We start from the raw sequence: 27,854 nt of genomic DNA on the forward strand, positions 1-27,854 counted from the left end.
GCTTCCATGCTTGCAAGCTCTCCTCGCTGACGAACCTCGCTGCGCTGATCCCTGCATCCTGCTACTGGATCATCCGCATCTCCTGAGCGATCCTTCGGCTATCGCTATTAGTGCTAAGTACCCCACAGGGGAAATCTCTATAGACTTGTACTAGGCTTACACTATTTAGCTCTGCATAGCAAGGACTGTCTTTTACATCTGCATAACTAGATTGCTAGCTCTTGAGGCTACTGCTACTATTTCCTGCACTGGGTTGATCTCTCCTGTATGCACCTGCTACTCTGTCATCTGTTATCATACATGATCTCTAACCCTTCCTGCATCCATCTGCACTGTCTCACCTCAAGTGTCTGTCACCTACCACTTCCACTCAAACCTATCCCTAAGACCTTTATCATTGTCTTACCACATGTATATAAAGTCACACTAGGAACCAGCTTAATTACTGTGTGTATTTACTTGCTGAAATAAGACCTTCCATACATGATGAGTCATTGAGGTTGGGATTGGTATCTCAGCATATCTCCTACATGACTACTGACGTGGAACTACTTCTGCAGCTGAAAATCCACACCTTATAAGAAACGCAAGGAGCGTTACAATAAGTCAGTAAAGTGAATTTAAAAATGCTGGGGACAAACATAGAACTATACTCAAATGAAAAGCTTAAAAAAGTCAAACAAAAGGGGGTAGACTTGATGAACTACATGCTCTTTTCCTGCCCCCACCCCTCTTCTAAATTCTATGTCTCTAAATATAGAGGAATGTTTTAAGTGACACAGTTAAATATTTCACTTGTTATATATTTTTTTTAAACTATAATTGTTACTTATCTATTTTAAATTCAATATGCTCCAAGAAGGTGACATACTTACTCTAGGACCTGTAAATCCTGGGAATCCACGAATGCCTGGAGGACCAACTTGTCCTGGAGTACCAGGAAAACCAAGAAACCCACTTTGTCCAGCATCTCCTTTATCCCCTGCGTCAAAGCTTGGCATTCCAGGCGAACCAGGTTGTCCAGGATATCCAGGGTGGCCAGGCATTCCTTTAGTTCCTAATATAATTAAAAACATATAATACATATAATTAAGGTAACATTTAAGCTCACCTTCCTAGCCTCAATCAATTTAAAGTGGTTCTAAAGCCAGAAGATTGTTTACCTTAAAGTGATTCTTACCCCCCCCCCAAAAAAAAAATCATGCTCCTGTCTCTTTAAGGCACGAGCTATAGCATAGTGCTTTTGCCTTGTCAATTGCCCCTTTGTATCTCCTACAGTACCTGGTTGATTCTGCCTGGTCCTGACTTTCCCCCTGTGAGCTGACCACGTTTATGATGACTGCTGAGCCATGAGATTGTGGTCAGGATACGTGCCTCCATCTAGCTTCTGTCATGTGCGTCAGTTTGTCTCTGCAGCCCCCCTTCCCCCCGCACCTTTCCCTGTCAGCTCCATAGTGCTCCATAGTGTTCAGTGATCTCATGGGCCCATCCCCTCTCCTCACAGCCCCTCCCCTCTCCTACAGCCTTCATTCACTGACTGAGGGGAATCTCGGCCCCTTCCACTTGACTCTCTTAGATCAAGATGCAGAGCAGAGAGAGGAGGTGACTACAAACAAGCACAAAGAGATAAAGGTATTTAGAATTGAAAAAAAAACAAACAAACCACACTGCACTGCCTAATGAACAAACACATGGAGGCTAAGAGCCCATTCACACAGGGGCGACACGACTTGCCATTCCCAAAAAAAAAAAAAAAAATGTAAAAATCAAAATTTTTTAACATTTTAGACCAATTTGTTTTCTGCTACATATTTTTGGTAAAAAAAATCGCAATAAGCGTATTTTGATTGGTTTGCGCAAAAACAATTGTGTCTACTAACTACGGGAAAGATTTATTTTTTACTAGTAATGGCAGCAATCTGCGATTTTTTGCGGGACTGCGACATTGCGGCGGACAGATCGGACCCCTAACTGTCATTTTTGACACTTTTGGGGATACCAGTGACATTATTACAGTAATCAGTGCTACAAATATGCACTGTTACTGTAATAATGCCATTGGCAGGGAAGGGATTAAACCTGTGTGTGATCAAGGGGTTAAATGTAAGCCTAGGGGAGCGATTCTAACTGTGGGGGGGCGTGGCTTCTGAAATGACCATAGAGACATGTGATCCCATATAGAAGGATCACATGGGCTCTATGATCATTCCAGGGAGAAGAACGGTCAGCTGTGTTTACAACAGCTGACTGTTCTTCTCTCTCAGCGGGGAACGATCGCGGGTGTCAGGCAGCAATCGGAGCCACCTGCCCGCTGCATCGCGTGCTCGCCCCCTAGCCTCCTACTTGCGACCGACGTATATCTACATCAGTTTGACCAGGAGCGACTGCCTGCCGCAGTATAACTGCGGTGGGCGGTCGTAAAGCGGTTAAAGTGTAAGTCCACCCTAACACTAAAATTCCTGCATCTACAGACATCCACAGTCTAACACTAATCTATCTAGCCCTGTAAAGAAGAAATCAGTATACATACCTTTTTTTAAGCCAATCTGACCCGATCCCATGCTGAGCTGTGATCTGCGGCTTTGCTGTGGAGGCAGGTGCAGAGGATACAGCCAACAACGGAAGCACCATTGTAGGTCTATGGGTGATGTCACTTCCCATTCATTTCACAGCCGTTGCTGGCTGTGTCCTCTGCAGAGCTTCCTCCGCTGGAAATCGGGTCAGATCTGCTTCAAAAAAGGTGTGTATACCAATTTCTTCTTTACAGGGCTAGATAGGTTAGTGTTAGGTCATGGATGTCTGTAGATGCAAGGATTTTAGTGTTAGGGTGGACTTACACTTTAAGGTTAAAAACCTTCTGTGTGCAGCTCCCCCAGCCAGCCCTGTTATGCTTACCTGAGACCATCACTCTCTCTGCTCTCTCCCTCTTCACAGGACAAATTCGGTCCAATGCTGCATCTGTCCCCCGCTGGCTCTAAGACTCAGAACTGAGTGATCAAGGACCACTGATTGCTAGGCTCCTAGAGATCCATGAGCAGAGAACTGGTGACTGTCAGTCACTGCTGTCTGATCTGCCCCCCCCCCCCCGCCTGTGCTCACTGGAGCGCTGGACTGTGGAGGGGTAGGGAGCAGCTGTCTCAGGCTGAGCCAGGTGCTAGTCCAGGGTTGTGGGCAGATCCCGACCATATTGTAGCGCTCTTGCTCCAGCCTTTACCGACTCTGTGATGTCAGCCGACAATGGCTTCAGTCCATGGTCTGCTGATGGGTTGATGGAGTGCAGAACAAACTGCACTCCTGTGATCCACAAGAGAAGTGCAGTTAATTGAACTTTGGTTCTGTTTCTTCTTTAATGCACAAAAAAATACACATTTGATATTAAATAAAGATTTAAAGGGAACTATAAAACAGTCAATTGATATTTATAATTGAATTTGAATAGCTCTTTTGAAACTGTTTTTTTTTAGTCTTGTGACTGGCACAGCACCAATCAGACTTACACTGTAGACAACATAAATCAGCAGAGTAATAGAAGCCCCTCCCAAAGATCTTTCCCTGCAGATACCAAAGAACAGGGAGAGATCATGTGATTACAAACAGTGCTGCAGGAATAAGGTACTTATAGAGGATTAAACAAAAAAAAAAAAAGTGTCATGAAGTGATGGCCTGAAACCCCCCTGTTCGGTTTGCAGCAGAACTCCCGAACAGGGGAAACGTTCTAAGCCAAACGGCAAACCCCATTGAAGCATATGGGAGCCGAACAGGAAAAAGTGCCCATTTTGAAGGCTTAAATTCAAGTAATTGGCCATAAAAGGGGTATGGGGGTCTGGGTACTGCCCTGGGAGACATCTATCAATACATTTTTTTAAAAGACAATAGTTTTTTCATGAGCAGTGATTTTAATTATGCTTAAAGTGCAACAGTAACAATGAAAAATTCCTTTAAATATATTGACTGGGGGCTCCCCTTAGTGTGCCTGTAAAGTGACACATCTGTAGCATGTATAAAACTTGCTACAGCAAAAAATGAAATTTCTAAAGAAAAAAAAAAAAAAGAGTCAAATCCCATTCAAAATAACTCTTGGTTACAATTGCCGGGACCTGGCTAGTGAAAAAATAAAGAAAAAACGGCATGGGGTCCCCCGGCCCCTCCCCCTCCTGAACCATAGCAGGTTACATGCCCTCAACATGGGAGAGGTGGGTGCTTTGTGGCGCACCAAAGCACCTTGTTCCCACGATGATGGGGACAAGGGCCTCTTTAGACAACCCTGGGCTGTGGTTGTCGGGGTCTTCGGGTGGGGGGCTTATCGGAATCTGGAAGCCCCCTTTAACAAGGGGGCCCCCAGATCCCGGCCCCCCCATATGAATGGGTATCGGGTACCAAAAAAAGTGTCAAAAAGTAATAACCACAAGAAACAGTTTTTTAAACGTCCTTTATTATAAATAAAAAAATTGTGTCCCTCCATGTAAATCCAACTTCAATCACTACGCCTGCTGGACCCGAAAACCCATCCCCATCAAAGCACCCACCCCCTCCCCCCATGTTGAGGGCATGTGACCCGGTATGGTTCATGAGGGGGGGGGGTGCTAACTCATCCTCCCCCTTTCCTGACCTGCCAGTCAGCATGCCAGATAAGGGTATGGTATAGATTTTGGGGGGGGAACCCCACAATGTTTTTTTTAAGAAATGTTGGTGTGGTATGGGCTGGGGGGCCTCAAGTGCCTGGTATGGACTGGGGGGGACCCCACGCCATTTTTAAAAAAAATTTTACTTACTGACTCATGGACGCCGCGGCCAGCTTCTCAGCTCCCCTCCTTAACAACCGGCTTATACTGCGCCCTGACTGGGCAAAGCTTTACTTAATCAGGGCACAGAATGCACTGTGCAGAGCTCAGTGCATTGCAGGGTGTTTGTGGGAGCAAACAACCTGCAAATTCAGGTGTTCGACGAATGGCTGAACAGACAAATGTTCAGTCCGAACTTATGCTCCGGCCGAACCCATCCTTAATGGCATGATATACAGTATACAGTATGATTTTGGTGACTTAAATATGGCAATTAACACTTCACTGTTTAGTATCACTTTAAAAACAGGACATTCATTTTTCATTAATTACATTTTTCATCCCAGTTTATTACAGTGCAGTAACCTTCCATATACAGTATGTGATTTCCCTTTCCATCCTGTGTTTGAGGACCTCCTCCTGTCTAAGGTTGTGATTATTATTACATGCTCTTGCCTTATTGAATGCTTCTAGGTTAGTTTATTTTTTGTCAAAGCTTAATTGAACAAGCTGAAGTTAGAAGCTGATCCCATGCAGAGCTGCACCAGATTTTGCACTCTCCAGTTTGAGTAAATCAACCCAATTATGTAATGCATGTATAACAGGAAGAGAAGTATAATATGCTTACCTCTTAGCCCAGGATCTCCACGAGATCCAAGAACACCTTGATTTCCCTTTTCTCCCTTCATCTTGTCTCGCATACTTTCCTCCATTATTGGTTCTGGTCCCGGTGGTCCCTCCTCCCCTCGATCACCTAAATACATTTAATAGTAATAATTAATATAAACTTTGCTTAAATATAAATGATCACAAAAATGTCCACACTCAATCTGGTCATGGATGAAACAGTATAATTTTCATCTCCAGCTGTAATTCTCATATATTCTCTTTTTTTCATACTAGTCTAGAACAGATTTGGCTCTCAAGCAGGGCAGCCATCGGAAATTTTTGGGCCCCTTACACAGCTTTAGGCCTGGGCCCCTTCGAGCCTGACCCCCAAGGGCCTGCCCATGGGCCATCCCACCAAATCCACACAACAGCCACCCCACCTGTACTCACTCCTGTATATATGTCAGCCCCCCTCACAGCTGTATATATGTCATCCCCCTTCACACCTGTATTTACAGTATGTCATTCCCCTCACACCTGTATATATGTCTGCCCCCCCACTCCTGTATATATGTCAGCCCCCCCCACACCTGTATCCCCCACACGCCTGTATATATGTCAGCCCCCCACACACCTGTATACAGTATCTAACAAAAGAGAGTACACCCCTCACATTTTTGTAAATATTTTATTATATCTTTTCATGTGACAACACTGACTACAATATAAAGTAGTGAGTGTACAGCTTGTATAACAGTATAAATTTGCTGTCCCCTCAAAATAACTCAACACACAGCCATTAATGTCTAAACCACTGGCAACAAAAGTGAGTACACCCCTAAGTGAAAATGTCCAAATTTGGCCCAATTAGCTATTTTCCCTCCCCGGTGTCATGTGACTCATTAGTGTTACAATGTCTCAGATGTGAATAGGGAGCAGGTATGTTAAATTTGGTGTTATCGCTCTCACTCTCTCATACTGGTCACTGGAAGTTCAACATGGCACCTCATGGCCAAGAACTCTCTAAAGGATCTGAAAAAAAGAATTGTTGTCCTACATAAAGATGGCCTAGGCTATAATAAGATTGCCAAGACCCTGACACTGAGCTGCAGCATGGTGGCCAAGACCATACAGCAGTTTAACAGAACAGGTTCCACTCAGGAGAGGCCTCGCCATGGTCGGCCAAAGAAGTTGAATGCACGTGCTCAGCATCATATCCCGAGGTTGTCTTTGGGAAATAGACGTATGAGTGCTGCCAGCATTGCTGCAGAGGTTGAAGAGGAGGGGGGGGGGGTCAGCCTGTCAGTGCTCAGACCATACGCCACACACTGCATCAAATTGGTCTGTCTGGCTGTCATTCCAGAAGGAAGCCTCTTCTAAAGATGATGAACAAGAAAGCCCGCAAACAGTTTGCTGAAGACAACCAGACTAAGGACATAGATTACTGCAACCATGTCCTGTGGTCTGATGAGACCAAGATAAACCTATTTGGTTCAGATGGTGTCAAGCGTGTGTGGCGGCAGCCAGATGAGGAGTAAAAAGACAAATGTGTCTTGCCTACAGTCAAGCATGGTGGTGGAAATGTCTTGGTTTGGGGCTGCATGGGTGCTGCTGGCACTGGGGAGCTACGGTTCATTGAGGGAAACATGAATGCCAACATGATCTCCTCCCTTCGGTGACTGGGTATTCCAACATGATAATGACCCCAAACACATCTCCAAGACGACCACTGGCGTTCTAAAGAAGCTGGGGATAAAGGTGATGGACTGGCCAAGCATGTCTCCAGACCTAAACCTTTTTGAGCATCTGTGGGGCATTCTCAAATGGAAGGTGGAGGAGTTCAAGGTCTCTAACATTCACCAGCTGCCTGATTTTGTCATGGAGGAGAGGAAGAGGACTCCAGTGGCATCCTGTGAAGCTCTAGTGAACTCCATGCCCGAGAAGGTTAAGGCAGTGCTGGAAAATAATGGTGGCCACAGAAAATTTTGACACTTTGGACCCAATTTTGCCATTTTCACTTAGTGGTGTACTCACTTTTGTTGCCAGCGGTTTAGACATTAATGGCTGTGTGCTGAGTTATTTTGAGGGACAGCAAATTTACACTGTTATACAATCTGTACACTCACTACTTTACATTGTAGCAAAGTTTCATTTCTTCAGTGTTGTCACATGAAAAGATATAATAAAATATTTACAAAAATGTAAGGGGTGTACTCACTTTTGTGAGATACTGCATATGCAAACCCCCCTCACACCTGTATATATGTCAGCCCCCCCTCACTCCTGTATATATGTCAGCCCCCCCTAACACCTGTATATATGTCATCCCCCCTCACACCTTTATATATGTCAGCCCCCCTCACTCCTGTATATATGTCAGCCCCCCACATTAAGGTGACCAGATTTTTAAAATAAAATCTGGGGACATTTTTTATTTTTTGCAAATGGTAAACTATTTTATAAGCATATTTTGAAATTATATATGCAGTGTATGTGGTATGTGTTTATGGGATGATTGTATGATATATACTTTTTTTTCTCACATTTCGTCCATGAGATAGAAAAAAAAAAAGATAAAGATACTGTTTAGAATTTTTTGGGATAGGGCTACCAAATGTTAAGAAGATAAGATAGAGGAAAAAACTTGGAGGGAGGGATGGGGCGGATAAATTCAAATCCAATGCGGGCAGGGGTGATGGTGTCACCCTCTCTGCAAAAGGTAAGAAATACTGCAGAGCTGCAAAGTGCAAATAGTGGTAAAACACCCTATATATAATCATAATAAAATGTAAAACATGCACATCAGTTGTACATTGTATTATGATTATATATGGGGGGGTCACTATTTGCATATTGCAGCTCTGCGATATTTCTTACCTTTTGCAGAGAAGGTGACACCATCACTACTATGTTCTAATACATTGGTTGATTAGCATCTCTGTTATTATTATATGTGGGGGGTTTCACCATTATTTACACATTGAAGCTCTGCAATTTCTCAAAATATTTTTAGAGAGGGTGACACCATCACTAATATATTGTAATGCATTGGTTGATTTGCACAGGATATTCATTTATAGGTTTTACCATTGCACTTATAAGTCCATTTGTACAATTTTATAGATGAAGTGTAGGGCAGTGCTGCATTTTTTGCTTTTTATTGTTGCATGTTAGATGAGGGAACCAGCTAACAAGATTCTCTTATTGCTTTTGAGATTTTTTTTAGTTGCATGGTGGTTGTTTTGCTTAATTTGTTATGTCCCCTGTGGACTGGTAACCAGTGGCCCTGCATATTGGTGGTCAGTGTGCCCCCTGTATGCTTGTGCTACGTGCAGGGTGTAGGGTTCAGGAGGATGCTAAATGCAGGGTGCAGGGTTCAGGAGGATGCTACGTGCAGGGTTCAGGAGGATGCTAAGTGCAGGGTGCAGGGTTCAGGAGGATGCTAAGTGCAGGGTGCAGGGTTCAGGAGGATGCTACGTGCAGGGTGCAGGGTTCAGAAGGATGCTAAGTACAGGGTGCAGGGTTCAGGAGGATGCTAAGTGCAGGGTTCAGGAGGATGCTAAGTGCAGGGTTCAGGAGGATGCTAAGTACAGGGTGCAGGGTTCAGGAGAATGCTAAGTGCAGGGTGCAGGGTTCAGGAGGATGCTACGTGCAGGGTTCAGGAGGAGGCTGCGTGCAGAGGGCAGGGCTATTACCTATTTTTTCTTCTGTATGTAATGACAGTATACATGTAATTTTTTTTTGTGTGCATATGTTTTGTCAGTATATGTGTGAATATTTTTTTCTGTGTGTGAGTGGGTCTGTGTAAGGTCACTTACACGCAGCCTGTATAAAACCTATATACCTCACATTACCTCACACACCAGAAAGACACTACAGGAGATGGTGAGAGACTGCAGACATGAATCAGGAGGTGGCCAGAGACTACAGACATGAATCAGGAGATGGTCAGAGACTGCAGACATGGTACAGGAGATGGTCAGAGACTGCAGACATGAATCAGGAGATGGTCAGAGACTGCAGACATGAATCAGGAGATGGTCAGAGACTGCAGACATGAATCAGGAGATGGTCAGAGACTGCAGACATGATACAGGAGATGGTCAGAGACTGCAGACATGAATCAGTAGATGGTCAGAGACTGCAGACATATTACAGGAGATGGTCAAAGACTGCAGATATGATACAGGAGATGGTCAGAGACTGCAGACATGATTGATTCAAGACATGGTCAGGGACTGAGTTTACAGCTGAACCCAGTGTAAAAGTGTATAGTATCGAAGGGCTGCTCCACTCTATTTAAACCAGCTCTGAAAGATCAAGTCAGTAATCCTCCTTTGAAAGTACAACCAAATGACAGAAGACAACAGCACATCCAATTTCCAAAATAAAAATTGTCTTACAAACAATTAACTGCTCAAGACTATTGAAAGACAGTAAACAGTTAATGGGTCTGTGAAGCTTCTAGCCTGAACCAACAGTAAATCCTCAAAAAAAAAAAAAAAACCCATGCAGCACACACAGAGCTCTGGCTAAATAGCTGAATCGAAGCTGAAATGGTTAACAGCCATGTGTCCCTAGTTTTTGAGAATTCTGCTGCAGCGTCTTCTTATCCGTGTGTTTTAGGCAATGTGCAGCTCAGGTTAGGGAGATAAAAAAAAAAGGTAAGGAGTAAGGGGAGAGGAGGCTGATTGGTAACCTGCACACTGCCTGAACCCAGATATCTGGAAGACACTGCAGCCGACCAGCATTACATGTAACAGTGCTTGCTCTAATTGTAGTCATACCTTCTGCATCTCCCTTCTGGTGCCTTCATTCAGCCCTGCTCCCAGTCAAATGTGGCGGGCTGTAGAGGGGTGGGGGAGGAGTGCTATACTGCCTGCTGACTGGCTGCGGATGGGAGGGAGGAGGAGCTCCACATTACAGCCCGGCCATTTCCCGACATCAGAGCTCCGATTTGACAGCTCTGCTCCACTTACTCTCACTGACACTGTGCTGGATGGATGGTCACACTGCTGTATGTACTGCTAGACTGTCAGCAATAGGTACACCGCCCCAAAATCCAGGGACAGAACTGGGGGCACACTTGGTCCAGGGACAGTGTCCTCATTTCGGGACATCTGGTCACCCTACCCAACATACACACAACTGTAAACACACAAAGCTCTGGCCCCTCCTTGTACACAAACAGCCCCCCTCCCTTTCCTTCACAGCCCCTACTTGTAAAGGAGGTCTTCCTACCTAGTCCCAGCTCTTGTTTCCACAAAGCTGACACATTGCTGGGACATAGAAGAGCTGCATCCAATTACAGTACATAACAGTACAAGCAGCACACACAAGGGGTGAACATGCTGATAGTAGCCAGAGGTGGCAGTAATGAGCTTGATGTCTGAGCTCAATGACACAGAGCAGCAGAAGTTGCCAAGTTTGTTTCTGTAGTGCACAACACGGCTCCCCTTCACCTGCTCCTGCCTTCTCCTGGCCAGGCCAGGCCCCTTACATTTTTATCGGCTGTCCACCCCTGATGGCGGCCCTGTCAAGTATGGCTTCTGATGTGTTCAGAGGGCTGCAGAATAGTTTGATTGTTATAAATGTGCTGTTATTATTAGAATGGTAGTATTAGCTGTTGTAGTCTACATTCATTTATTACCTAACTTAAGTATTTAAATAGTGTGGGGACTCACACAGTAGGCACAGTACACAGTAGGCACACACTGAGCACAGGCTGTGTGTTGTTCACCACTGATATAGGGTAATTCTGCAAAAATAAAATCAATACAATTGTAGCCTCCATATGGCTACAGCTATCTATAATGTAAATCCGTTGCAACACAGAACTTTTGTGTTCAAAGGTGCTTACAGTATACCCCATGATGCATTAGAAGCAGAAGAAAAATGATAAAATTTAGGGATTGATTGCAATATATTCCAATATACTACATTTTTGTTTTTTTGAGTTTAACGCTGCTTTAACCTCTTCTCCATGGCAAGTCATTTCCAGCTACATGTAAACCCATTTTCTGTCAAAGAACCTTCTAGACTTGAGAAGAACCTGGGGGGCACCATGTAAATGCCAGGTGGCCCATGAGAATTTTGTGAGATCCAGTGAAAGAAATGTATGCTATTAGGATGAAAAGCGAAAGTAATAAAAATTCAAAATTAAAGAGGTTGTAAACCCACTTTAATGACTTTTACCTATAGGTAAGCCTATATTAAGGCTTACCTATAGGTACTGTAAATATCTCCTAAACTTGCACTGATTAGGAGATATTTAGAGTGCATGTAGCCAATGACGTCATCGGCGCATGCGCTCTGAAGAAATGGCCACCTGTGCCGTTTCTTCAGAGCCCTGTGCTGTGACTAAAGGAAATGTGCAGGAGTGACATCACGCCGATCTGGCCAGTAATATTGCCGGAGTCCACAGACCCGGAAGAAGACAGGTGAAGATGGATGCGGCCAGCAGCAGGGACAATGCGGGCTTCGTTGCAGGTAAGTGTCACAAAATGTGCTAGTATGCTATGCACCGTAAATCATAAGAATTACAGAATATTAGGATTAAATCTGACAGCAAATAAGATTTGATATGCTGATTTCTCATTATATAATTTTATACAGTTCCCCAGCAGAAATAAATGCTGAATTTCAGGAATGTGCATTAAGTACAATATTTCTGGGGCTTACCAATGGTGACAAGCAATACTGTTTTGACACGCATTAATCCATGGATAAGTAGAATAGCATGTGACATTCACCTAACATATTACTACTTAGCATAAGTATAATAACTGGCTTTGATTACTGTAGCAATTCAGTGTTTTCAATCCATTTCAGGGGATTACAAGACAAAAGCAAACCAAAGTTACATAAACAAGCTTAATTATTAGTACCTTTGTGTCCTGATTCTCCTAGAATTCCTCTGTCTCCTGGTACGCCAAAATTGCCATACTGACCCTTAGGACCACCTAAGGCAGACTGTCCTTTTTCACCCTTCATTCCTGGGAAACCTCCCATTCCAGAGGACCCTTTCACTCCTATTTCAATTGCAATTAAAAAAAAAAAAAAAATAATGAAATGGTCAAGTACAGCTTAGAAGAGAGGATGATCTTAAGTCAAAGTAGAACAGCATACAAATATACAAATATAAGGGGACAACAAAGACAGGTCTCACACTCACCACCACATTGATCAGATTTATTGTTGTGCTCAAAACAACAGGCAAAATTATGTCATACTACAGATGCTTCATGTATTAATTTTGTGCATTATTGAGAAAGCATGAATTTTTACTAGAAACGGCCGTAGGGTGATATTATATATGCATTTTTTTTTGCTAGGTTTGAATATGGACCTTAAAGTGTTACTAAACCCAGGAGCCTGCATTCACTATATCTGGTCTCCCACAGTACACAGAACATGGAAATGCAATAGTTTTAGTAAATATAAACTGCTAAATACCTTTTCTTATCAGTAGTTAGAGCGGTCTTGTGACTTCTATCAGTGTCCAGCAGAGCACTGGTTAAAGCTTGTAGGAAAACTTTTCATTCTCCTCCTGATTGTTCTATAAAGACTGCAAGACCCCTGACCCTGTGCTGATCACATGCTGATTGGCCCTGTGCTCATCCCATGCTGATTGGCCCTGTGCTGATCACATGCACTCTCTCAAGAAAAAAAAAAAACTCTCTAGCAATAAACACCAAACTGAGCATGTGCATATTGCCCCCAAGGCTCTGTACTATCAGCGGATGGATGTGGGACTGTGGAAAAAGAGGAGGATCAGAGAAGACAGGATCAAACAGCCTTTTTACACAATGCAGAGGATTAACCCCTTAGGTTCCACAGTGAGTATAACAATCATGCTTTACTGCATATACAGACGGATTTTACTGTTATGAGTTTAGTAACACTTTAAGGTCTGAGTACTGTTGTGGTTATTTTCTGTAAGAAACAAGCTTTCCTATATAGTAAAAATAGATCTAGATGTGAAATAAAGTTTTAGCCAATAGGCTTGTGGAGAACACGATTTTTAGAGGATCACAAATAGGAGCTCTGTGGTATTTAGTAGATTTAGTTCCTAACTGAATGACAGTTGGTTAAATACTTTGTATCATAAACACGTGGCATTTGTTCCACAAAACACAATTTTATCTTTTTCATTGATAATAGTGGATAGTGCACAATGCGTGTCAGTACTACAGCTTTAACTAGGGGTACATCCTGTATGACAATAAAGGACCATTATTCAGCTGTCATCCCATAACATGACAGGATCATCAGGTATTATTGTAATGAAATGGCAGATTACAAAAGATGAATACGACTTTTCAAATTACATTAGCATGTGAAAGTTTATATGAATTTTGATTGGTCACATTTAGATCATCATCTGGGCCCTTGATTCAGCCCTCTTTACTATTTATTGAACAATAAATACAGAAAAGAGCGGAATATCTTACAGTGAGGACATGAATAATGGGCACTAAATTTTACAGATAAAAGGTACAAAAGTATATCATAATATATCCCTAATGTTGCATACCTTTTTCAAAAGTAAACTGTATATGTACCAATTTATTTTTCCAAAGTAAACACTTTAGGTTAATAAAATATTTGGTTAAAAATGAACATTTAGTACAAGGACACAGGATTTCCAGAGCATTGGGGGTTTTCTAGGGAGGGAGAACAGCCGAAGCTGTTTCCCTTTAGGCTCTCTCTGAATAAAAGTCCGGGAAGAACAGAACAGACAGGATTCGCTCACCTGACATGTTCAGTTATGTGTGTACATTTTTTCATTGAGCTACTGAGCTCTGTAAGTAGGCAAATAGGTAAGTAGATAGTAGGCATTTTTTCAACAGAGCAGCTTCAAATGGATAGGTTAAAAAAAAAAAAAAAGTTTTACATGCTGCCATAAAATGAAAGTTCTTAATAGTTTTTCTCACCCTGAACATGTAGGCGGAGCCTGGTATTTGGTACCCAAAGTAGAAAGAATGCATACAGAGACCAAAAGTTACTACAGGGTAATAACAGGATCTGTGTAACATGGCCGAGCCCATCACAGCAGTACTTTACAGAAGGTCTTGTAAGCATAGCCTCAGTACTACCTTAGATACTCTAAACAGCTTACGATGCCCGGCAACATCTGATGAAGAAGGTGGCTGGATTGGGGTCTGGCAACTAGGCAACTGAAGATCGGAAGGACTCCACAGGTGTGCAGTCCCTACTCTGTCCCTCCTCACCAAAACCTCTCTGTATGCTAGGCACACTTTCCCCACCCAGCGGGCTTCTGTCTCTTACCTAGCCATTTCGCAAAAGCACTCCAACTGCAGTGTGACAGTGCTATTTTTTAGCACTGCCCACACTAAAGATGGCTTCCAAGGTCATCCAGGGCAGCAGTGTCCAATCAGAAGGCTGCTCTCCTGATGACACCTACGGAGGCCTCAGAGGAAAAAGAGTTCTTTCTGTCCTCTGCCCTCTTTGCGTAGCGGTGACTTTCATCATGCCACCTGTGCAGGGAGGCCGTGCTGCACCTGCCTATAAACATAATAAAAAAAATATTTATGCAAATCACTATACTGAACCTTTTTTTGGTCATCTTCATTATTCTGACCAGGTTTTGCTTGCCCTCACACTTCTATAATCAACCACCAAAGGAATTGGGTTTTACTCACCCTTTACACCAGTGTGGCCGCCCATACCAGTCAACCCTGGGAAACCTGGATCTCCAATTCTTCCTCTTATGCCAGTAATTCCCAGGTCTCCTACATCTCCAGCTTCACCTTTTTTCAAAGGTTGTCCTGGGTTTCCTTGTTCTCCTTCGTCACCTCGTGGTCCAGGAAAACCTGTGTTTAAAATATAAAAAAACATGTAAAAAAGTAATTCATGTATAGTCAAAGTCTCTCTTTATCCTAAATGTATGATTTTTCATCGCTTTGTCTATACTTAGTCATACCTCTTCTTCCTGCAGAGAACATGTTTGCATATTATGGATATCATAAATAATGGTATGTTCACATTTGATATATATATATATATATATATATATATATATATATAATATATATATATATATATATATATATATATATATATATATAATACTTCAACCAAATTTAAAAAATATCTTTAGACAAAACTTTTTTTATGTTGTTGGATAGAGTAGGTGCATGTGTTTTCTTTTATCTTTTTGCTGTCTGTGGCATAGAGATTTTTCCTTATTCCCTGTTCTTAATTTATATTGTTATATTAGTACATAAGTTCGCTATGAAATGGTGTCATCACAAGGGTCTGCAAATATGGCTCAATTTGTATTAGTAATGAGAGAAAGAGTAAATAAATACCATGGTGCATTACTCTAAGAAATTAACAGCCTTGTGCCTTTGCCATCTGCTCATCAGTGCCCAGCAATGCAGCTCAGGTTTCTGCACTGCACACCTGCTCTAATCAAGAAAGTGTTCAGAAAGACTGCTAGACATTCAGTTGTTACTATGCCTCATCAACTGGTTAGGCTAGGTTTACTCTTGCATTGAGGGGCAGTAAAAACATGCAGTTGAGCAATGTTTCTATTGATTTTTATTGCATAAAAATGTGACAAAGGCATCTAAATGCTCAGTGTCCTTGCCTCGTGCTCTGATTGTTGCATTTCATGTGATCACAAAGAGCAGAGTCTAATCTCACGGCATAGCCAAAAAATAAAGGGGATATGAACGCACTCAAAAAATTACTAATATTTACCAAAATATTACTCTGCCCTCCCCCAAACATCTTTAAAAACAGACAATTGTCTAGAAATCTCCTGGGAGACTTGTTAGTTAATTAACCGCTATGGGACATGCATCCAAGAAGCTCCATATTCAAAATATGAGAAACAATTTCATAATCCAATTAACATTTATCAAATGCTTCTTGTTGGATCCATGTTGCATTATAACATTATAACTGTATGTATATATCTTGCTTATTTATTTAAACAATTATGCCACTCTCGCTATCTCTCATAACTTTTATAAACTTATAAACTCCTTTATTAATCCCACAGTGGGTGTTCCTGCACCCTTTCCTTTTGATTCTCATCCTCTATTGTTATCTATTGAAACATGAATTATACAGATGCTCCTTGTAAACTTTTTCTACAGTCAATACTTTGTTACACTATTGTATTTGGAAACACTCGCAAAATCACGGGCCTTCCCGACCCACAGTCAAAGCGAGCTGCTCTTTAATGGCATCCCACACACCAGCAAAAGAACCATGTTTTCACACACGGGAAACTGCGTGGTGCTTAAGCACCAGTGGGAGAATTGCACTGACCAATATTTAAAGTCATCCACATGTATGCACTGATAGTAATTGGGATCAATGTCTTATGTCAGCAGCATTACAGACTATATCTTCCAATCCCATGTGCAGTCACACAAATGCAGCACAAATTTCAACATATTATAGCACCCTCTAGTGTGCTACTGGATTAGTGCAGGCAAATTTATGTTAGCATCGTGGTTAGTTTGTGAATCAGAAATTGGGTCAGGATTTATTGCAAGTCAGAATGAATGACTCACAGATGCAGGTCTCTGGTATCTACCCCTGGATCTGGAAATTTGAAGAAACTTCTAGAAGTTGTTGGGCGTAGGCTTGAAGGGCTGATCTGCATACTTGAAGGAACTTGGCCAATCCCTGAACAGGGGGCCTGGCAGGGTGGCTAAGTCAACCCTTAAGCTTGGTTCACATATATGCGAATTGGATGTGCTTTTAACCGTATCCAATTCACATAACATGTACATTGGACCGGCTTTCAGTGAAGCTGGTTGACACACAGTGTGGTTTTAAAAAGGGTCCTATGTGATTTTTGGGTCTGGTTCAGGTGAGATTTCAGGTAAAAATTTGCACCTGAATCGCACCTGAACCGTTGAACAAAACTACACCGGACTCCCGCACTGGAACCACGGCCGCATATGTGTGAACCCAGCCTTAAACATGGAAGAGCCATGCCAGCAGGGGAATCGGGTGGAAGATGGAGTGCTGTCTTGCCTAAGGAGCATCAGGGAGCAAATAGGACAATGTGAGTACATCAGCACTCCCAGGGATTCACAAGGAAAGAGACTGCCACATCTAGCAAGCTTTCAGGAGGGCAGGCCTGTGCCTAACCCTTTCTATCCTTTATCCCGGGAGATCTTCAGATTAGCCAGGTGGACTGGTAGTTCCTGCAGGCAGTAGAGCTGGGAGCAGTTTCTACAGTGGAGTTGGAGATACTCCTGTATGCAGCTTACAACACACTGTGCTACTTTCTAAAGGGACTGAGCGTTCCTAATCTTTAAGGGGCTCTTGCATTCGATCATCAGAGACTGTCAGTGTCCAGGAAGGAGGACAGTTCAGGATCTTGTACAGAGGGAGGAAGTTGTCCCCCGTTACTGTTGCAGTCGAGCTGGGAATCACAATTCCTATTCCCTATCCAAGTTATTACGCCTAATAATACAACAAAAACCATGCTGGATGAAAAAATGCTCTTTTCCTGGTTGTGCAGAAGTGGGGAAACCAGTTAGCAGCAGCCCTGCAGATCCCTCCACTGCACTGGACATATTTGTTTCATACAGTTAAAGGAACAATGAAATGATTTAGAGCATTAGATGTTTTATGGCATTGGCAGTAGTCATACTTTCACAGGATTATATACAAGTAAAAAAACAAAGCACTGTACTCTTACCTGAAAGTCCAGAGGGACCCACTACTCCTGGAGTCCCTGGTTTCCCTGGCATTCCTGGAAACCCACCATTCCCTGATGGGCCTGGTAATCCAGGAGTTCCAGCAATACCAGGATCACCTGGAATACCTTTTATTCCTGGAGTCCCAGGTCTTCCATTGATACCTAGGAGAAAAAGAAATAGTAATATGAAAGATTACGAATACCTGCTGAGTAATGTTTCCTTCAAACATATTCTGAGCACAATAATGGATTTTCATTAAGGGTATTTTTGTTGAAAGATATTTTAATGTTAATACTGTTACAGCTCCATCTATTGGCCATAATGTGGTATTTTCCAGATTTCATGAAATATTCTGCTTTATGGCCACTAGATAGATCTGATAATCATTGGAATGCCCCGCATTTAGCAAAATATGGTCAGAATTCACCATGACTAGGGGCGATGCTTTTGACATCCATCCAACATTTTTTTTTTTTTTTTTTTTTAATAAATAGATTTTGGTAAAAGTACAAGTAGAAAGATACAGAAACATCTAAAAACATACAGTATTAGCAGTATGTACCTCGAAATCCTGGATAGCCAGCGTCGCCTTGTACACCTTTCAGGCCTGAAAAGCCAGGCAATCCAACATCACCTCGAGATCCAGATGGAGCTCCCAACACATCGCCAGGGCTACCTTTTCTACCTTGATATCCCTGTGCACCTGGCTTTCCTACTGGACCACTTTCTCCTGGTAAACCTTGTGCTCCAGGCTTACCACGATCTCCTCTTCGACCTGGGAACCCTGAAAACATGAAGAAGGTATATATGTCAATGCAGAAAGAAAGGTATTAGCCCCATCTATGTACTAAATTCAATTGTACAATTCAAACTATAATAATTGCACCTAATAGGTTAGATTCTTTGTGTAAAGCTGTATAGACAAATATCTAACTCAGTTAAATTACACATATGGGAACTGTGTTACCTGCCAAAGGATTTTTATTTATTTTTAGCCAGTTTTGTGAACCTCTAATACATAGCACAGGCAAGTTTATTACCTCCCTGACAACTACACTGTAGGTAAAGCTGAACTCTGAGAATTAGGCAAAAACTACCCCGCACTGAGTCGCCCCCTGCATTGCAAGGGCAACTGCTTGTTATGTCTAGGGGTGGCAGAACACAGACAAAATACTTGCCCTATTCTTGCTCTGGCAACTAGTCCAGCAATGCCACCTCTCTAAGGTGTTCCTGGTCGCACCCCATCCTCCCCATCCACTGCTGAGTTAATAACCTTGCATTATACCTGATGATGCTGAGGGGTCCGCAGGCTGGAATACTGGGGTATACTGGTGGAGTACTGGGGTAGCTAGAGCCTCTTCGTCTCCCCCTTAAAATAAACAAGTGTTTAACCCTTGCAGTGCAGGGGGGACCCACTGCAAGGGTACATTTTAGCTAATGCCAGGCGTTCAGCTTTATGCAACACAGCCTGGTTATGAACCAAATCCAGTAGTGACAGGACAAGGAAGGACATTCCTGTATTCTCACCTTCTGTAAGCATGTTCATAGAAAAATGGAACTACCTACCTGATACTCTTCTCCTCACTATTGCTAGACCTTTTTCAGCAGTGTCTTCTCCCCCATGCACCTACAGTCATAACATCAAAGTCATAATATCAAGATAAATGCAGGGCCCAAAGCCCTGCATTGGATGTAATGATGCCACAGGACAGTCCAATGCTTTGGGGAGTATCATCTGCTGGGGAGCAGAGGATGAGATAAGTTAAGGTGCCAAAAACTCTCCCCTAAACTAAATAGGCAGTTAAGGCCTACTCCCACTCCAAGGGATAATTTTTAATGTGGTTCTAAAGGCTAATGTAGCCCTGCCCCCTGGGGAGTTTTTATATCTTTTCATGTAACCACACTGAATAAATGACACTTTACTACAATGTAAAGTAGTGAGTGTACAGCTTGTATAACAGTGTAAATTTGATGTCCTCTCAAAATAACTCAACACACAGCCATTAATATCTAAACCACTGGCAACATAAGTGAGTACACCACTAAGTGAAAATGTCCAAACTGGACCCAATTAGCCATTTTCCCTCCTCTGTGTCATGTACCTCATTAGTGTTTCAAGGTCTCAGGTGTGAATGGGGAGCAGGTGTGTTAAATTTGGTGTTCGCTCTCACTCTCTCATACTGGACACTGGAAGTTCAACATGGCACCTCATGGCAAAGAACTCTCTGAGGATTTGAAAAAAAAGAATTGTTGCTCTACATAAAGATGGCCTAGGCTATAAGAAGATTGACAAGACCCTAAAACTGAGCTGCAGTACAGTGGCCAAGACCATACAGAGGTTTAACAGAACAGGTTCCACTCAGAACAGGCTTCACCATGGTCGACCAAAGAAGTTGAGTGTACGTGCTCAGCGTCATATCCAGAGGTTGTCTTTGGGAAATAGACGTATGAGTGCTGCCAGCATTGCTGCAGAGTTTGAAGAGGAGAGAGGCGGTGAGCCTTTCAGTGCTCAGACCATTCGCTGCACACTGCATCAAATTGGTCTGCATGGCTGTTATCCCAGAAGGAAGCCTCTTCTAAAGATGATGCACAAGAAAGCCCGCAAACAGTTTGCTGAAGACAAGCAGACTAAGGACATTGATTTCTGTCCTGTGGTCTGATGAGACAAAGATATACTTAATTGGTTCAGATGGTGTCAAGCGTGTGTGGCAGGAACCAGGTGAGGAGTATAAAGACAAGTGTTTCTTGCCTGCAGTCAAGCATGGTGGTGGGAGTGTCATGGTCTGGGACTGCATGAGTGCTGCCGGCACTGGGGAGCTACAGTTCATTGAGGGAACCATGAATGCCAACATATACTGTGACATACTGAAGCAGAGCATGACCCTCTGCCTTTGGAGACTGGGCCACAGGGCAGTATTGCACCATATTAACGACCCCAAACATACCTCCAAGAGGACCACTGCCTTGCTAAAGAAGCTGAGGGTAAAGGTGATGGACTGGCCAAGCATGTCTCCAGACTTAAAACCTATTGAGCATCTGTGGGGCATCCTCAAACAGAAGGTGGAGAAGCACAAGGTCTCTAACATCCACAAGCCCTGTGATGTCGTCATAAAGGAGTGGAAGAGGACTTCAGTGGCAACCTGTGAAGCTCTGGTGAACTCCATGCCCAAGAGTGTTAAGGCAGTGCTGGAAAAAAAAGGTGGTTACACAAAATATTGACACTTTGGGCCCAATTTGGACATTTTGACTTAGGGGTGTACTCACTTATGTTGCCAGCAGTTTAAACATTAATGGCTGTGTGTTGAGTTATTTTGAGGGGACAACAAATTTACACTGCTATACAAGCTGTACACTCACTACTTTACATTGTAGCAAAGTGTAATTTCTTCAGTGTTGTCACATGAAAAGATATAATAAAATATTTACAAAAAATGTGAGGGGTGTACTCACTTTTGTGAGATACTGTATACAGGTGTGTGGGGGGCTGACATATATACAGGCGTGTGGGGGATTGACATATATACAGGTGTGGGGGGGGCTGACATATATACAGGAGTCGGGGGGCAGACATATATACAGGTGTGAGGGGAATGACATACTGTAAATGCAGGTGTGAAGGGGGATGACATATATACAGCTGTGATATAATAAAATATTTACAAAAAATGTGAGGGGTGTACTCACTTTTTGAGATACTGTATATATGAACCAAAAATAAACAGCAGAAAAAAAGCAATTAAGTAGAACTGTATCTCTTTAGAAATATTTATTCGAATTTGTATTGCTGTCAGTAGTAGAATATCCAACTAGAGCAGTGTTTCTCAACCATTTTTCAGTCAAGGCACCCTTTAAAAATTATGGACAGTCTTGATGCACCCCATTCCAAAATGTAATGTATTCTAATAGTTTTACATAATGCAGCAACATCAACACATGTAGGACACGTAACAGTCGAGGTGATTTTCTTTTTTCCAAAGCAAATACACCTTTGTAAACTGGTACTGACTAGTATTCAAATGTTTCTCTTCTCCCTTATTTTTTCTACATCACTCAGCTAATGTTGACAGAGAGGGGCAGGGGAGGGTCAAACAAGGATGCTATGCAGGCAACTGACATCCTCTCTATCAACTGATGATGTCATTGGTTGTTAGGATGCCAGCAGCTAGGATGCTGTAATGGTGCATAATGAAAACCTGTGACTTTGTGTAACTAAAAGGCAGGCTTCATCCGTAAAACCGATTTGTATACAATTTCTTGGCAATTTTTAGGCATTTAGGCTACACTAGAGGATGCTGTTTGGAGGCAGGAGGCCTGTTCTGCAATAAAGAGTGGTTTCCTCAAAGTGTAAAAGATAGACACCCGTCACTTTTGTTAAGCTAAAAACAGAAAAATTATTTATGGAAAATTGTAAGATGAGAAGAAAGGTGAGGGGGAATCAAGTTATACTCATATGCACAACTGGTCCTAAATGCCAAATTAGACTCTAACTAAACTGCACTCTAATATTTGAAGTCTCTCTCCATGTGGCCATGTACCCCTTAACCTTAATTCTCTCTACCCTCTGGTATCTGACTGTGTTGGATTAATACCTATAAGGTTTTGGCTAAAAAAACAAAATCGCTATACTTACTTAGATCACACTTTGAGGAATTAATTACATTCCTCTGCTGGCTTCTTGATCTGACATCCAGCCCAGCCCAGTTCAGCCCCAAAGACCTCTATGGGGCTGGTAGAGGCAGTTGGTTTAGATATAATTACTTTATGAAAAAAAAATGTACATCGTTTTGACACTGGCTGAAGGTAGGTTATTTAAATGTTTAGGCCTAAAAGAACCAGGGATGGATATGTGAAAATCCCTTCCCTGTATGCAAAGATATTGCTCAAATCTACACAAGAAAGCCAGCATGCTCTGGGTTAATGTACACTTTAGAGCAGACTGGTACTTATGGCTTGTTTCTATTCTCTTTAGATGTAATTAACTATGATTAATTGCGTAATGAGAGAAACTGACTATCTTAAGAAAATACTATTATACCTATACCCTGGCTTCGGTACTATATTTTCTGATTTTCTAACCCAAACATATATTCTGGTTAAAAGTTTCTACAACCTCAATTGATGCCTGCTTGTTTCAGCTCAGTGCTTAATTTAGACCTTGTTCACATGGGGGTGTATGAATCTGTGTCACGTGTGATGGCTGTGTTTACCCAACCAGTGATGTACAGGTGTTCTGTGCATCCCCATTTGGGCAGTCCCATTCATGTCATTTGGGACACAGCGGCTTCATGGACCCAACTGTTGCTCCTAATGTGCCATCCATGTAGGTGCATAGGCACTTGATGAGTTCCAAATTACTGCAATGAGACTGCTGAAAAGGGGTGCACAGAGCACCTTTGCATCCCTGTGAGGATAAACACAGCCATCACACGTGGCATGGATTAATGCGCCCTGTGTGAACAAGGCCTTGCACTTGTAGTATTTTTATATATTGATATTTTATTTGCATGTCAAAATAACTCTACCAAAGGGCATTTCATGAAACAGAGTATTAAGCAAATTAAAATCCTGTCTTTATTTTCTTTGTAAGACTGGCAAAGATGCCAGTATTTAAAAAACTATATCAGTATATAACTATATAATTATCATGGACTTGCTGACCACAGATGGAGAGAGCCTGCCCTGTCAACAGCTGGTTTCACCAAGGAGCACTGTCCAAGGAATAGGCAGTCTACTCCATAGCTCCTGATGTTGGAGATGGGTTAGCTGCTTTAAGCTCCCAGGTCGCTGCCCCAGTTACTAACAGCCCAGGCAAGGTGAGTGAGAGACTCCAAAAGGAAGGGGGGTGGCACAGGATTGCTGAGGAATGTATCAGTACCGCACACAGGCGAACAAGTGACCGAGTACAGTGTAGAGTACAGGAGTCCCAAGGGGTTTGAAGATTGCCACAGGCAGGTAAGCAGAGTGCACAGCAGCACTTCAGAGGACAGGGTACCACTCAGCCTGCAGGATTTTTAGGGACAGATGAGCAGAGTATATAGCAGTACTTTCAGGGACATAGTACCGCTCAGTGTGCAGAGTTTCTAGAGACAGGTAAGCAGCATGCACAGTGGCACATTTAAGGACAGGGTACCACTCAGCAGGCATGATTACTTGGGACAGGTGAGCAGAGTGCACATCGGGGCTCCCAGGAAAAAGGAGAAAAAAATGATAGGGCTTAGCGACACATGGGCAAACGTTGCTCTTGCAAGAATGGCTGATCTGAGCACAGCCTAAATAAAGTCACTGATTGAAAGCCTTTACAAGGACTGATCTTATATCAGACAGCAGGTGGAACTGGGTTGCCAGACCAGGGCAAAAGTCAGGGGACAATAATGTTAGTGATTGAAAGGAAGAAAGAACAGAAAAAATAATATCAAGATAAACATAGGAATTATAGAGATTATGACGTAACAAAAGAAAAAAGACACAGGAAAATGTCCTGTATATTAAATTACTTTTCAAGGTAAATTCGATTTTCCAGTAATACGTGAATAAGCAGTTACCTTGTGGACCAGGAAAGCTATCAGGTCCAGGGTCACCTCTGAGTCCTTTAAATCCATGGATTCCATCTGCACCCGATTGACCTATCTGACCTTTTACACCTCTTACACCTAATGTGACAAAAACACAACGGAAATGAAAATAATTAGATAACAGGATAAGTTACAGAAAGAGAATTTTCACTTATAAAGATAAACTATGTTCACACAAATCAACTGTAAGATAAAAGGGTGTTTTTTTGTAACTTTAATTATCCTGGCCATGATTTGTTATTCAAAGTAAACATAATTTTACTTTGCTGAATGAACATTTACAAAATTTTCTTTACTTTAATAATACATTATGTGGGCACCTAAAAGTTCCTTCACATACCTGCAGTGGCCCCCAAAATCCTACTTCTACAGTAAAGGCCCGTACACACGTACCGATCGTCGGCATACAAACGTCGGTGGACGAAGGATCTGCCGATTGTACGCGTGTTAGTATGGTGCCTCCGACAGATGTCTGCGCACAATCCGCGGACAAAAGTCTTTCTTGCAAACATGAAAATATTTGTATGCCGACACCAGAACGGACGATTGTTCGCCTGTCAGTACACAATTCGGCCGACAGACCGCAGATTTGCAAGACTGGGCATGCTCAGAAAATAGAAAACACAGGGAAAGTTAACCATTACATGACATCACTTCTGCAGTCGGTGGACAAAATTCTTGTGCTGTCCTTGTGCTGTCTTTGCACTTTTCAGCAGACACCGACATCCCGGGGAGAAAAGAGGAACATTTGTAAGCCGACCATCGGTACGTGTGTACGGGGCTTAAGATCCCACATTGACCTGGCAGGCAAAGCTACACAACTTTCTGTTAGTGTTGGTACTTTTCTTTCATCTTTCTGTCTCATGCACTTACCTTTCAACCATTAAGATATCACAACATAGTAGTGAACCAATGAGAACATAAGAGGGGGATGAAGCAGTAAGTTCTGATGCTTCAATCACTGTTGATCAGAAGGACCCAGAATTTGGCCATGGCAGCAAAAGGCTGCTGCATGTATGAACCTCTAAGTAGCATCTCTAAGTTAAATACATAATTAATTCAATTTAGAGATGGTAGTCCCTTGTGATACAGAGTATGTAGTCTACCCACTGAAATGCCCTTGTGGTTTACAATACATTGGAGAAATGACACAGCGCTTAAAGAACCACATTTTAGCAAATACAGTGCATCTGGAAAGTATTCACAGCATGTCACTTTTTCCACATTTTGTTATGTTACAACCTAATTCCAAAATAGATTAAATGCATTATTTTCCTTAAAATTCTACAAACAATACCCCACATTGACAACGTGAAAGACGTTTGTTTGAAATCTTTGCAAATTTATCAAAGATTAAAAAAAACCCATACATAAGTATTTACATCCTTTGCTCAATACCTTGTTAAAGCACCTTTGGCAGCCTAAAGTCTTTTGAGTATGATGCTACAATAGGCACACCTATTTTTAGGCAGATCCTCCTATACTTCTTTGCTGGACCCCTCATGCTCCATCAGGTTGAATGGGGAGCGTTGGTGCACAGCCATTTTCAGATCTCTGCAGAGATGTTCATTCCGGTTAAAGTCTGGGTTCTGCCTGGGCCACTCAAGGACATTCACAGAGTCATTCCATAGCCACTCCTTTGTTATCTTGGCTGTGTGCTTAGGGTCGTTGTCCTATCTTAAGATGAACCTTCACCCCAGACTGAGGTCCAGAGTGCTCTGGAGCAGGTTTTAATCAAACATGTCTCTGTACATTGCTGCATTCATCTTTCCCTCAATCCTGACTAGTCTCCCAGTTCGTGCCACTGAAAAACATCCCCACAGCATGATGCTACCACCACAATGCTTTACTGTAGGGATGGTATAGGCTAGGTGATGAGCAGTACCTGGTTTCCTCCAGCTATGATGCTTGCTATTCAAGCCAAAGAGTTCAATCTTTGTTTCATCAGACCAGAAAACTTTGTTTCTCATGGTCTGAGAGTCCTTCAGGTGCCTTTTGACAAACTCCAGATGGGCTGTCGTGTGCCTTTTACTGTTGAGTGGCTTCCGTCTTGCCACTCTACCATACAAGCCTGATTGATGTAGTGCTGCAGAGATGGCTGTTCTTCTGTAAGGTTCTCCTTTCTCCACAGAGAAAGGCTGGAGCTCTGTCAGAGTGACCATCGGGTTCTTGGTCACCTTCCTGACTAAGACCCTTCTCCCCTGATCGCTCAGTTTGGCTGTTCGGCCTGCTTTAGGAAGAGTCCTGGTGGTTCCAAACTTCTTTCATTTACAGATGATGGAAGCCACTGTGCTCATTGGTACCTTCAATGATGCAAAAAGTTTCTGTACCCTTTCCCAGATCTGTGCCTCCATACAATCCTGTCTCGGAGGTCTACAGACAAATCCTTTGACTCCATGGCTTGGTTTGTGCTCTAACATGCACTGTTAGCTGTGGGACCTCACAGGCAGCTGTATGCCTTTCCAAATCATGTCCAATCAACTGAATTTACCAAAGGTGGACTCCAATCAAGTTGTAGATACATCTCAAGAATGATCAGTGGAAACAGGATGCACCTGAGCTCAATTTTGAGTGTCATGGCACTCAAAAACTCAAAAACTCACATGTACATGTGAGTTTTTTGTTTTTATTTTTAATAAATTTTCAAAGGTTTCAAACAAACTTCTTTCACATTGTCATTATAGGGTATTGTTTGTAGAATTTTGAGGAAAATATGAATTTAATCAATTTCGGAAAAAGGCTGTAACATAACAAAATGTGGAAATAGTGAAGCGTTGTGAATACTTTCCAGATGCACTGTACGTTATCTATAAGGAAAAACATGAAGGCAGTCCCACTTTTCTGATATACCCCGTGTCAGCTAAGATCCCAGATACTGAATTATATCCCATTATCCAGGAGCAGTGGAGACAGAATTTTGTGACTGTGAGTCCTCATAAATACACTTGTTTCAGGGTTCATTCACTAAACACTCCGTTCTAGTGTGTGGGCAGATGTCAGTTATTGAATGCAGTTAGGTGTGCTGAAGGAGGTGGTGTGATGCATGTTTCAAACCATCTCAATGTGTACTTTTTTTAACTTATTTGAAATCCACAATGTGAAACTTATTTCATGTCTCTGCAGAGCATCATAGAGTATATCTGATTTAACCGCAGCTCACCACACCACGTTGCAGTCTGAACATGGAACATAGAAAA

General features: G+C 42.4%; 1 protein-coding gene across 1 annotated transcript in view; it reads right to left on the minus strand.

Moving 5' to 3' along the window:
- COL4A2 (collagen type IV alpha 2 chain) overlaps nucleotides 1–27,854 on the minus strand; it is a 281,040-nt gene that overhangs the window by 33,205 nt on the left and 219,981 nt on the right. The window contains exons 29-35 of the mRNA XM_082244771.1: nucleotides 24,628–24,735; nucleotides 18,648–18,869; nucleotides 18,085–18,246; nucleotides 15,056–15,226; nucleotides 12,278–12,421; nucleotides 5,410–5,535; nucleotides 876–1,057 (exon numbers count right to left, since the gene is read on the minus strand). Of these exons, the coding sequence (XP_082100897.1) occupies nucleotides 876–1,057; nucleotides 5,410–5,535; nucleotides 12,278–12,421; nucleotides 15,056–15,226; nucleotides 18,085–18,246; nucleotides 18,648–18,869; nucleotides 24,628–24,735 (1,115 nt within the window). The remainder of the gene's footprint in view (nucleotides 1–875; nucleotides 1,058–5,409; nucleotides 5,536–12,277; nucleotides 12,422–15,055; nucleotides 15,227–18,084; nucleotides 18,247–18,647; nucleotides 18,870–24,627; nucleotides 24,736–27,854) is intronic.

The sequence above is a fragment of the Pelophylax lessonae genome (assembly GCF_965119305.1).
Source record: "Pelophylax lessonae genome assembly, chromosome: 2".
Classification (NCBI taxonomy): domain Eukaryota; kingdom Metazoa; phylum Chordata; class Amphibia; order Anura; family Ranidae; genus Pelophylax; species Pelophylax lessonae.